The sequence below is a fragment of the Polypterus senegalus genome, chromosome 13, assembly GCF_016835505.1.
Source record: "Polypterus senegalus isolate Bchr_013 chromosome 13, ASM1683550v1, whole genome shotgun sequence".
In the NCBI taxonomy this organism is placed as follows: domain Eukaryota; kingdom Metazoa; phylum Chordata; class Cladistia; order Polypteriformes; family Polypteridae; genus Polypterus; species Polypterus senegalus.
This window is the reverse complement of record NC_053166.1, coordinates 160,695,193-160,707,813: the sequence shown is the minus strand read 5'-3', so window position 1 is coordinate 160,707,813 and position 12,621 is coordinate 160,695,193. Positions and strand designations below refer to the sequence as shown.

At 48.9% G+C, this 12,621-nt stretch overlaps 1 protein-coding gene across 1 annotated transcript in view; it reads left to right on the top strand.

The window, feature by feature from the left end:
- Positions 1-12,621, top strand: part of xylt1 (xylosyltransferase I) — an 85,852-nt gene that overhangs the window by 56,063 nt on the left and 17,168 nt on the right. Inside the window, exons 7-9 of the mRNA XM_039775914.1 lie at positions 1,735-1,911; positions 8,008-8,273; positions 11,263-11,458. Of these exons, the coding sequence (XP_039631848.1) occupies positions 1,735-1,911; positions 8,008-8,273; positions 11,263-11,458 (639 nt within the window). The remainder of the gene's footprint in view (positions 1-1,734; positions 1,912-8,007; positions 8,274-11,262; positions 11,459-12,621) is intronic.

The following is a 12,621-nucleotide window of genomic DNA, read 5'->3' as shown; positions in this document are numbered from 1 at the left end:
CAGAGGACAAGACTATCAGCTTCAATTACCACACAAGGCAAAATTCCTTTAGTGTCTTTAGAAAAAAGTTGTTTTTAGTTCCAGTGTCCTGGCTAAATTGTCCATCATGGCTTCCAAATCACTTCCTGCCCCTATTAGCTAACTGTCTCTGTCTCCCCTGCACCACCTAATAGCTAACATGTGCTGAGCGTTCTGCAACAAGAATGACTGCCATTGCATCATCCAGGTGGTGGTGGTGGTGGTCCAAGTGGCTACCCACTGTCTAAGTAAAGTGGTTTGAGTGTCCAGTAAAGCGCTCTATAAATGTCATTCATTAGTTAGTGGCCTGTAAAGCGCAATACTTTACTTTGATGACAGCGTGCCCACTAGTGGGTGAATCCACTGACCTAAAATAAAGCACCCGACTGCACCTCAGTATTTGTAATAAGCACCATTTCAGTAGATGTTAGATGAAGGCTTTGAATTGTGTTCTGAGATTTTTCAGGAATGGAAAACAGAGGATTCAAGGTCAGCCACTTCTGCTCACTCACTATGTCCCTGGAGAGTGGCAATGTGCCCCCTGGTGGCCAAGGATATCAGCTGTAATTACAGCACAAAAGTTTACCATGATGGCAGTGTGCCCCCTAGTGGCCTTCTGGCTATGGCCTGTAAAGCACAAGACTTTATTCTGATGGCAGTGTGGCCCCCAGTGGGCAAGTCCATCAAACATAATTACAGCACCTGATTACTAGTGCGCCCCCTGGGGGTCTCTAACACTATATGTTATAAGAACCATTTCAGTGGTAGACTTTGCTGTAAATTGTGTTCTGAGATTTTTCAGGTAAGGGAGACAGAGGTTTGGAGGTCAGAGAGCACGGCTAACTAAACATGGAGCTGGAGACGTGTGACATGTTGGTTAGCGCGTGTGACAGTAATGACCCCTTTAGTTACATTGTAAGGCTACACACACTTTGGCTCAGAGTCTTTGACGTTGCTTTGTGATTATCATTTCTGCTTGGATGCACAGCTGATTGCCGTTTTTTTGGTAAGGTCCCCCCTGCTCCTGCTCCACTGGACTCTCCCAACAGTCTGCGCAGGTACCACCCAGGCTGTCCTGGCCAGTCTGTGATGGTTGGGCTGATTCTCCATGATCTGCCCTTCCTCCTAGTTTGGCATCACCTGGCCAGCTGGTTCTTTATATTCTTATCTGATCGTTATTGTATATTAACGAGAGCCGCAGCCCTGCACTGACCCCTGCTGGACACCACTTGTAACATCATCCAGTTCTAGTAAGGCTCCTCACCGTAACCCTTAAGTCAGTTTTGCACGCACCTACACATCACCCCTTCAGTTTCCAGTGCCATTGGTTTGGTTGCTAACGTCTCGTGTTGGACTTCATCACAATCCTCCTGATCACTCACCTGCTGGGCACCTCTCTGGTTGTCTGGACTGGCGAGCTTTGTTGGGCTGAATGGCCTGTTCTCGTCTTGATTGTTCTAATGTTTTGTTGCTTTCTCACCACCTTCCTTAAACACGACCTGCCCGTCTAAGCCTGTGCTGACTGCTCACTAACGATCCTCTTGTTGTGTTGCTTGGATATTCCCTTAATAGTGGCCTCCATTCATTTATCCAAGATTCACGTTAAGATTCCTGGTTCTAATTTTGAAGGAAAATACGTAGCCGGCAGTGAGCCGCCTGGTTGGAGGTCTGATCGGTCCTCATGAGTTCGACTCACCGTGTCTTTCTCTCCGGCAGTCTTTCTTCCACACGGTCCTGGAGAACAGCCCTCACTGCGAGACCATGGTGGACAACAACCTGCGCATCACCAACTGGAACCGGAAACTGGGCTGCAAATGCCAGTACAAGCACATCGTGGACTGGTGTGGCTGCTCGCCCAATGACTTCAAACCCAGCGACTTCCATCGCTTCCAGGTGAGCCTCTCCTTGTTTTAAGCTTTGGACTTGTGTTCAAGTGTCTTGGGTTCCTAGTTCCCTGCATCGGAAAGTCTTCTGCTCCACCACTAGGAGACGTCATGGAGGGTCTTGTTGTTTCATTGGTTCCATATGACGGGAGCTGTCGTTTTTGTTTTGTCCTTCAGGTTCACCCGTTGGTAGCTCGTGTCTTCTTCCACAGCTCTTCCTATGCGAATCGTCTTAATGGACATTCCTCCCTCCTTACTGTCGTGTGCACCGGAAGAGATCGTCTGCCTCTTCCTTAACATGACGTTAAGATCTTTATCTTCAACCTTTAGATCCTATAAGCTTCCATCGTCTTCTTTGGTTTTCCGTTTCCTTCCTCAGCTTCACATATTAGATATTCTCAACCTCATCTTCTTCGTCTTCTACTCCTTCATCACTTTCATGCCAGACAGGTTCATGTTGAACTTTTTGTTTTTATCTTTTCCACATCCATATGCTGGACATTCTCATCTTCTCCTGCAGGTCCACACGTTGCTCATTCCCGTGTTATTACCGAGTTCCATGTGTCACACCTCACGTCACCCAGTTCAGTACATGTTGGACATTGTCATGTGATTCCACACTCCCACCAGCTGAACTTTTCCATCAATTCCAGTTGCTCATGTTTCCTCCTTTTCTTCTTCACTTTCAAGTGTTGTTCAGTCTCATGCTCTTCCTCGGATATGCCAATTGAACCTTCTCATCTTCTTCATTTCCACGCACTGGACAGTCTCATCTTCTTCTTCAGGTCCAACTTTTCCATCAATTCCAGTTGCTCATGTTGGACGTCCTCCTTTTCTTCTTCACTTTTATGTGTTGTTCAGTCTCGTGCTCTTCCTCGGTTATGCCTTTTCATCTTATGTGTCACACCCACATGTTACTCATTCCCGTTTCACGCCACAGTTCCTTGTGTCACTCCTCACATAACGTCTTCAAGCCCCTTTCATCCAGTTGAGTGTCATGTGAGTCCACACTCCCACCAGTTATTTTCTTCAGTTATACATGCTGGACGTTCTCATCATCTTCCTCACCTCCACATCTCTGAAGTTCTCAGCTTCCCTGCTGTGTCCCCACCTTGTCCTCCCACCCTTTTTCCTTTCCCTGTGCTCCTCCCTGATGCTCTTTGTCTTCTCTCCACTGTTCCACGCCTCAGCCCTCACTGCCTGCCTCCCTCCTTGTCTTGTTTCGAGACGCCTGCCACCGCTAACCAGTACAACGGCTGACCTGCTGGGTGGCCTCGGCTCTGGTGATTTGTCAAGGCACCCCCCCAATGTCACTTTAGGTGACATTGCTCTGTCACCTTGAGCACATTATTTACACCCATGTGTCTTCTCTCCGACAGCCTCTCAACACTTTCCTCCTGCCTAGCTTGAGGCCCCCAGTGGATGGGGTCAAAGGTTAAAGAGCCCAAAGCTGCCAGCTGAAAATTGCTTATTTAACCTGAACTAAAAAAAAAAATTAGAGACAAGTAGACGTGAGCAAATATTTCTGACTTGTTGAAACACAATTCCATAGTCCCCGTCAGGTAGAGGAAGATTAAAAATAAATAAATTTAAAAAGCAATGGGAGGTCAATAGAAGTGGCACAATGACAACAAAGCTGACGTGACAGGAGCTGAAAAGAGAGCAGATATTAATAACATTATCTCTGTCATCCATCACCTCCTCTGGGGACCCGCTTTGTCAGGCTGCATATAGCAGGTGAGCTGACCTGCACATCCAGCGTTGCGCGACGCGCCTTCTGAAATGGCATCCATCACTTGGGGGGGGCACGAGACAAGGAGAGGAAGACAAAGTGAGCCTGCCTGCTTTGGGGGGCTTCCACTTTAACTCCTCTTCTTCATTCTGAGGCTTCTACCTTCAGAAATAACCTGCTGATTGATTGACTTTATTTTTATCCTCCTTCTTCATCTCCTTTGCTTTTTAATCATTTAATTATTAATCACAGACAGACGATTTTACTCATTTCCTTCAGGATTTTTAAATGCATCTGTAACTTTATTTTGGTATATGAAAGGCACTATACAGTATAAAAGAAAGATAATGAAGACCACTATATGATCAACAGAAAGTAGTGGTGGTTGTGCTGTTTGTATTGTGACGTGTGCAAAGTCCTGTGACACTCTTACTTACACGAGCTACTTGACATGCAACATGTCGGCACTCGATGCGGCACCGTAGGCGACTGGAATAACCTGACCAGGAGCACACAGAGATAGAGGGGTGTGAAAGGCACTATATGATAGATAGATAGATGTGAAAGGCACTATATAATAGATAGATATAGTAAAAGGCACTATATGATAGATAGATAGATAGATAGACAGGCACTATATAACAGACAAACAGAGAGAGCAGGAGAGGAATACAAACCAAGTCAGAGTGCCTTTGCTGGTTCTCACTTTCACTCCTCTTGTTCATTATTAGGCTGCTATCTTCATAAATAAAGTCTTGATTAATTGACTTCCTCTTCATCTCTGCTGCTTTTTAATTATTTAATTATTAATCAAAGAATGATGATTTCACTCATTTCCTTCTATCTTTTTATTTGATTATTACTCTATATCATTTGCCCATTTCCTCATTTAACAATTATAAAATTATTTAATGTTTTGTTGGAGATTTTACTGGTGTGTAGTGTTGGGAATATTATTTATTGTTATGTTTTGTAAGGCACCTTCTGTTATCTATCCATAAATGATCAGGTTTATGTTAATTAAAGGGAGAGAGAGATGAAAGGCAGTATATGATAGATAGATGTGAATGGCATTATATAATAGATAGATAGATAGATAGATGAGTGTGAAAGGTGCTATATAATAGATAGATAGATGGGTGTGAAAGGCGCTATATAATAGATAGATAGATGGGTGTGAAGGGCGCTATATAATAGATAGATACAGTAGATAAATGTGAAAGGCACTATAAAATAGATAGATAGATGGGTGTGAAAGGCACAGGTTACTCATACAGAGTGCAGTTGAATTCCTGCTCGTGTCTGCTAATCACCAGGCTAACACGTGCTCTCCACCACCATAATAAATATATTTTTCATTTGCATTTATCAGATACAGGGGTAGATAAGGCACTATATAACAAGTATATAGGTTTATATTAAAGGCATACAGATAGACTGATGAATTTTCAGGTTTGTAGGTCATTACTGTCCCATGTATAGATAGCGTGGAGTTCTTCCTAATGTGCTAATCACCTCGTAACACGTCGCCACTCTCTTGCACCTTTACCAACAGCTCTAATTTGTGTCTCACCTCAGCTCCGACGCCTCTGATTTTAAACTCTCTGCACTCCAGGACCCCACAATCTACATAAACCAATTGATTTTAATCGTCTGTAATGAAGAAATAAACCGAGTGCATTACACAGCCCTGTACTGAAACCTTATAACAGTTGCCCAGTTAATGTTAAGAAAATGCGCCAAACACACCCAATGGCACACAAATTGAAACAAACTGCCAGGTCAGTGTAGTTGGTTCTTGCACAGCAGGTGTAGTTGTTGACACGGCGGGACAGAAGGGACGGCGAAGGGGACAAAGACACATCAGATGAGGTGGAGGAGAGTGAGAGGTCCACTCTGTGTGAGCTGCACCTTAGGCTTTAAGTACTTGTGAGGCTGATGATGTCATTCATGTTAATGGCGCCGCCACGGTGCCCAGGTTGTCAGTGAACCCCAGGCAGTCACCAGGAGCTGCAGCACCTCCTCACTTACAAATGACGGATGCCCTGTTTAACGACTTATCCTGCAATGTAATGGTGTCCTGTCCAGGGTGGGTTCCTGCTTTGTGCCCAAAGTTGTGTCCCTCAGTTAGATTAAGTAAGCCTGAGATTGTTGTGTCAAGTTGTCGACGAGCCCCTCAGTCCATCTGTTTATTTATTTGTTTATGTGGGACTTGTTTTTTCATCCCCCTTATTGTTTTCACATTTTGCTTCATGTTGTCCATATGCCCCCCCCCCCTTCAAATTATCAATCTGGTCCCCAAATGTGTCCTTAAAGTGACTTCTCTCTTCAGTGCATGACCGTGTGCACAGATCTCGCTTTTCTCCCGGCTTCACGTTTGGATTCTTTGAGTCGTTTTTCTCGACTCCTCCCACGCCCTCCGCCTTTCTCGTCTTTCTTGATTTTTCCATCCAAAGAGTAAACAACACCTCACTTGACTGGGGAGGTTTGAGACAGAAGGGGCCGACAGCCCATTTGCACCTCAGAGCTCTAAAAACGGCTTGCGATTCGACAGGCCTTTCATCATCCTCTGGGCTAATAAAGACCCCATTGAGCAGCCTGGCAGGAGCGGGACGGGTCACATAAAAGTGTTACCTACTGAGCGGGACGTTTCCCAGCCCCGCCGGTCTCCCTCCTTCAAAGGGCCTTTGTGTTCTTTGGCTGGACTTGGATGACCAGGGTTTCCAGATGATTTGCTTTTTTTTATGAGCAGAAGAATGGGCTATTATGGGAACATAGCGGCCAATGTCTGGAGGTGTGTGGACCCCCATTTGGTCCTGAAAGTGGACGACGGGGCCTACGAGTGCAGGATTGTAAAAAGGTTCAGCACCACGTTGGTGTACTTTACTGGTTTTAATAGGATGGTGGGTGGGGCATCCTGGTCATCTTCGTGTGGTCATAATGGGGTCCTTGAAGAGGCCTGAATCCCTGGTTTTGCTATGGACGCTGGCCCAACTGGTCAGCTACTTGTCCCATTTATGTCTCAGAGGAGCTGGCAGACTGGTCACTTTTCTAGTCATGTCTCTCATGGCCAAGAAGACTGGGTAAACCTTTATGGGGGGGTCATCTGACTATACTGGACCCCCCACCAGACAGATTCCTGGTCATTTTGACCCTCTTCTTGGCCCAATTGGATTGAATGACCTGGTCATCTGTCTGGCCACCCAGGCTACCTAATTATACTAAAGCCCCTCCCCCCTTCCTTGGACTGGGTAAACTGGACCAGTTTATGCGTAGACTGAAATCCTTTAAATTGGGAATAGTGGTCAGCTGCCCCATTATAACGAACCATTTAAGTGTTTCCTAGTGTTGGGTGAACTGGTGCTGATCCCATCAGTGGTTCAAGTAGTCTGCTGCCCAGTTATCCTGGACCCTGTACAGCCTACAAGCACTGGGCAGACTGGTCAGCTTTTTCAGTTACCCTTAACTCTTCCTTGGGCTCAATGGTCCTTGTGGCCTATTGAACTGGGTAAACTGGTCTCTTTTTTTTTTTTTTTTTTTTTTTAGTTACCCCCAAACTCTTCCTTGGCCCAGAAGGCCAGCTGTCTCATTTCCCCAAACAATTTCTGGGTAAACTGGGCAGTTTTCTAGCAATGCCAGGCTCTTCCTTAAACTCTGTTGTGGGCCCAAAGGGGTCAGTCGCCCCATGATCCTGGATCAGCTTGCGCCCACTGTAGCGATCTGACTGGTCATACTGGGTTCCTCCCTGAGCCATAGGTAGGCTGGTCAGATGCCACATTACAGTGGGCACAAGTTACTAGCTAAACCTGGGCGTACTGAACTTCTTCTTGACCGTCTCCCTGGTCATTGTGGACCCTCTGTGGCTCAGTGCCCTGCTGTTTCTGCCCCGATGGCTCAAATCGCAGCCCGTTTCTCGCTCGTCACTCGAGTTTGGGGCTCGCCTGCCACTCCCAGGTGGCGTCACCACTGCTGAGAAGCTCTGGCTGCAGCCCAGTATCCACGTGCGCAGATCCCTCTTTAATTTCCACTGTTCCATTACTTCACCCTCCCGCCCTCCTTCCAGGCGTTAGATGAGCGTTGGCACACACACACGGCCCTCATCTGCAGCCTTCAGGCGGCCCAGCAGGCTACGGCCAACACCGCGCCCAGGCAGCGTCTCTGAGCGCCCTAACGAGCTGCTGGATGCCAGCCCAGATGGTGGTGCACAGAATGTTCAGAGCTTCCATTACATCCTCCTGACTGCCCACTGAGTCCCGTGGGAGACCCTCAGGTTGTCTCGTTGTGGGCGACTGTGGGGCCACTAAGCCGTCTTCTGACCTCCCGCTCTCTCTCATTCTCTATTGTCTGTCTGTCTGTCTGTCTTCTCCACTACAGCAAACGGCCCGGCCCACCTTTTTCGCCAGAAAGTTTGAGGCAAGTGTGAACCAGGAGATTGTGACCCAGCTGGACACCTTCCTCTTCGGTGCCCTGCCCGTGGGCACACTGGGGCTTAAGACCTATTGGGAGAACGTCTTCGACAGCCCCGATGGGGTCCACAGCATCTCGGACTCCCAGCTGACACATTATCACGCCTTCATACGCATGGGACTCGCCAGGGCAGCCAGCTCACTGCAGGGGGACCCCGGTGACAGCCGTTGCAGGTCAGTCTCGCCGCTTTGGTTCCATTTCACTTGATTGACTCCCAGTTCTACCTGGAAAAATCGAAACCCGGTGGGGGACAAACGGATGGCGAGATCGGACAGGATGAGCATTTCGTGCCCTGCAAGCAGGCCCATGAGACCTGGCAGGACACGAAGTTATTGGATCAGAGGCTGGGTGGGAAGGTGCAGACCGGTGAAGTCTGACAGGATCAGGCGATGGGAGCAAAGCTGTGGGCTGATGCCATCTGACGGCATCAGTGGTGCAAAATGGAGTGGCTGAAGTGTCAAAGGTGAAAAGTGAGGATCAGGCACTTGGGGATAAGATGCAGGCCAGTGAGGTCTAACAGGATCAGACATTGGGGTAAAGCAGTGGGGTACTGAGCTCTGACAGAATCAAAATACCACCGTCAATGATTCAAACTGGAGTGCCCAGACTGGCACATAGCTGTAGGCTTAGGAGACCTGGCAGAATCAGACTCCTGTGATTAACACTTGGGCCAGTGGCATCCAAAGGAGGATACTGGGATCTGACAGGATCAGAGTACAAGTGTTATGGGTTCAAAATGGAGTGCCCAGACTGGCACAAAGCTGTAGGCTTAGGAGACCTGGCAGGATCAGACTCCTGTGATTAACACACTGGTCAGTCAGATCTGATGTGTCAGAAAAGGGGGTAAAGCTGTGGGATACTGGGAATTGTTAGGATTGGATTCCTGTGGTTAAGATGCAGGTCAGTGAGGTCTGATAGGATCAGACGTTGGGGTAAAGCAGTGGGGTACTGAGCTCTGACCGAATTAAAATACAACCGTCAATGATTCAAACTGGAGTGCCCAGACTGGCACACAGCTGTAGGCTTAGGAGACCTGGCAGGATCAGACTCCTGTGGTTAAGATGCAGACCAGTGAGGTCTGATGGGATCAGAGAATGAGGTGATGATGTGGTTTACTGGGGTCTGACAAGAGGAAAATATCTGTGTCACAGGATCAGAATGGAGTGACTAAATCTGATCAGACTGGCACAAAACTGCAGGCTTAGGAGACCTGGCAGGATCAGACTGCTGTAGTTAACCCTCAGGCCTGTGGGATCCAAAGGGGGATACTGGGATCAGGCAGGATCAGAGTACAAGTGTCATGGGTTCACTATGGACGAGCACAAAGCTGCAGGCCTTGGAGAGCTGGCAGGATCAGACTCCTGTACTTAACATGTAGGCCAGTGAGATCTAACAGGATCAGAAAATTGGGGTGTAAGTTCTGGATTGGCGGGATCTGATTGGACTCCTGTAGTGACCATTCTGACCAGTTAGATCCAATGGGTCAGAGAATGGGGTAATCGTGTGGCATGCTGGGATCTAACAGGATCAGGCTCCTGTGGTGAAGATGCCAGCCAGTGAGATCTGACAGAAGAAGAGAAAGCTGTGAACTCCCAGGATGAAAGTACAAGTGTCAAAGGCTAAAAACGAAGTGACCAAACGGGACCAGACTGGCACAGAGCTGCAGGCTATCAGGCTGGCAGGATCAGGCTCCTATAGTTAACACTCAGGCCAGTGAAATGCCACAGGGGGGTTACTAAGAACTCATAGGATTAACGTATGAATGTCAAAGGTTCAAAACCACAAGACAAATGTTCAGAGTGGAGCAGAGCTGAAGGGCTGTGAGCCCTGACAGGATCAGACTCCTGCGGCTAAGATCATCCTTTTAGATCCCAGTATGCCAGAACTTTACCCCAGATCTAACTGGTGAGAAAATGAGGTAAAGTTCTGGCATACTGGGATGTGACAGGATGAACGTACAAGTGACGCAGGTTCAAAATGGAGTGACCAGGCAGGCCTGAACTAACAAAAAGCTGCAGGCCTTGGAGAGCTGGCAGGGTCAGACTCCCGTAGTGAATTAACATGCAGGCCAGTGAGAAGAAACGGGATCAGAGAATGGGGCACAGCTCTGGATTAGCGGGACCTGACAGGATCCAACCCCGAGACCCCACATGGCATGATAAGAAGGCTGTAGGCCAGCGCCTGGTCAGCCTCCCGATGTTCTCATTGGACTTATTGAGGGTCCCGACTTAAACCTTTAGGCCACTGAGATCTTGGGATGTGCCTAGAATAACCCGTCGCTCTCCTAACAGGATCATGAAGCCAAAATGCAGAAAGCCGAAGTCGTCGGAAAGAAGGAAATGAGTTGCCTCCGCGGAGGAGCAGCAGGGTCAGCGTTGCCGGATGGTGGAGTTTTACTGCTAAGAATATTTCATCTTTCTCTGCCTCGGCTCTTAATGGCCGGCGTGATAAGCAGAAGCACATTTGTTTTCCCAGGTGTGTCCAGCGACATGCCAACGGGCTCCTCCGCCCCGATACGCAAGGAGCGGGCAGGGGGTCAAGCCGGGTGGTCTCAGACTGGACGGGCGTGCGCGCCGACTCCACCGGAGGGTTCAAACCGGGCCCTGCAGCTAATCACCGGACATTGATGGAGATGAAGAGCTGATTTTGATTCCGTTCCGGTGTGCGTGCGCCGACGCTCATTAATCCTCCAAGCCAAAAAAAAACGCCTCACAAAACGGCGGGTTTGCTTTATTGCACACTTTCAGTAAAAAATGAAGCTCTGCAGCTGTCACTCGCTGTTCATTTTTCTTCTTCAGCCTCATTTCCATAGATATTAAAATACGGCGGCTTGTCCCGATGGCAGCTGTGATGTGTGGACGTGCCACGTTCACACCGAGGCCAGGCGAGTGTGTGTGTGTGTGTGTGTGTAAAGTCAGTGTGGCCCAGTGGGTAAAGAGTGAGTCAGGTGATGGTGTGGCTCCGGGTTCAATCACACTGCCGGCTCCTCCATTTTACCTTTGTGCGTAGGTCACAGTGAAAGGCGCTATATGAAGACAAACTTGAGCAATTGTTTGAACTCGCTGCTGCCTTTGCATCATGATTGGGATGTGCCACCCTACAGTGGCAGTGCCACTCCTGTCTACTTGTATACTAACCCCTCTCTCTCTGTTTGATTGGCAGGTATCTCCCAGCAGGGCATCCCGTGTCAGTCCATTTGTACTTCTTGTCTGACCATTTCCAAGGGTATCTGGTGAGACACCAGGCCACCAACCTGGCGACCAGCAAACAGGAGACCCTGGAGACCTGGGTGATGCCCAAGAAGGTGTTCAAGATCGCCAACCCACCCAGCAGTTTGGGTCGGCTGCAGTTTGTGGAGGTAAGTGGCTAGGGGGCAGCAGTGAGTCCATCAAGAAATTTGGAAAAACCTGGCGGGACTGCAGGAGAATCCAATGGGGTGGAAATGTAAGGATTTTTAAGAAATTTGGGATTGGGAGGGTAAGCCAGCTATGGTGTGAGGTATTGCCAGTCTCAGCGCCCCCTATTGGTGGGACATAGTAAGGTCAGCTGGGCTAGAGGGATGGAACCTGAGGAATGGGGAGGGGCTATATATTTTGGGTGGTGCTAGAGGGTTGGTAAAGAGATGAACACTTGGGGTGGGGCTAGAGGGTTGGTGAAGGGATGATTGTTTGGGGCGGGGCTAGAGGGTTGGTGAAGCGATGATTGTTTGGGGCGGGGCAAGATGTTGAAGTCGGGGGTGGCTGCTCATTTACCGTATTACGTTGAGTCTACGCACACTTCCCATACTCCGCCTGACCGACCAAACTGCCAAATCGCTGGCCACAGCTAACACGTGGACCGAAAGCTGCTCTGTCAGGCTCCCTCCTGCGAGGGGGGATGTGGCAGTCAGAGGAGCCCCCCTCTAATTCCGTGACGGCCATGGCAGCAGTGGGTCCTCTTTCCAGCCCGTCGCCGCCCAGTCTTACCGGGGAGACGCGCACGTCAGGACCCGCTTTCCCGGCAGCGCAGCGCCTTCGTCTATTTATACAGCGAGCGCAACACCTCCCCCCTAACAAGAGAGCCGCGGCCCGATTTAGACACAATTACAGGCACAGATTGATCTGCGCGCTCCTTTAATGAGCTCGGAAGCCGCGATCAGGCGCCTGCTCGCCACATCCATCTTCCGCCGTCCGATTCGGGAAGAAAACACGCTTGGCGCAAACTGCTCGGATTGTTCCGTTATTAAAAATTCAGCGCTTTCCAGCACTCGGAGCCGCCGACCTGCCAGTCAAACGCAAACGGGGTCACATTTCCAGTAAGGACCTCCAGCCCATCATAGTCTGCCTCCTCCGCCGGGTCCACCACTTAGACTGACCGCTCTGGATAGCTGGGCATCCCCAGAGTGTCAATTAATGGCTAACTGGGCATCAGCGCGTGCCCTACTTACTCACCCCTTATGCCAGCTTTCGAATTTGCTAGCGTGCCCCGCTGCACACTGACTGATGAAAATGCGTTGTTTATATAGCGCCTTTCACTTGGCAC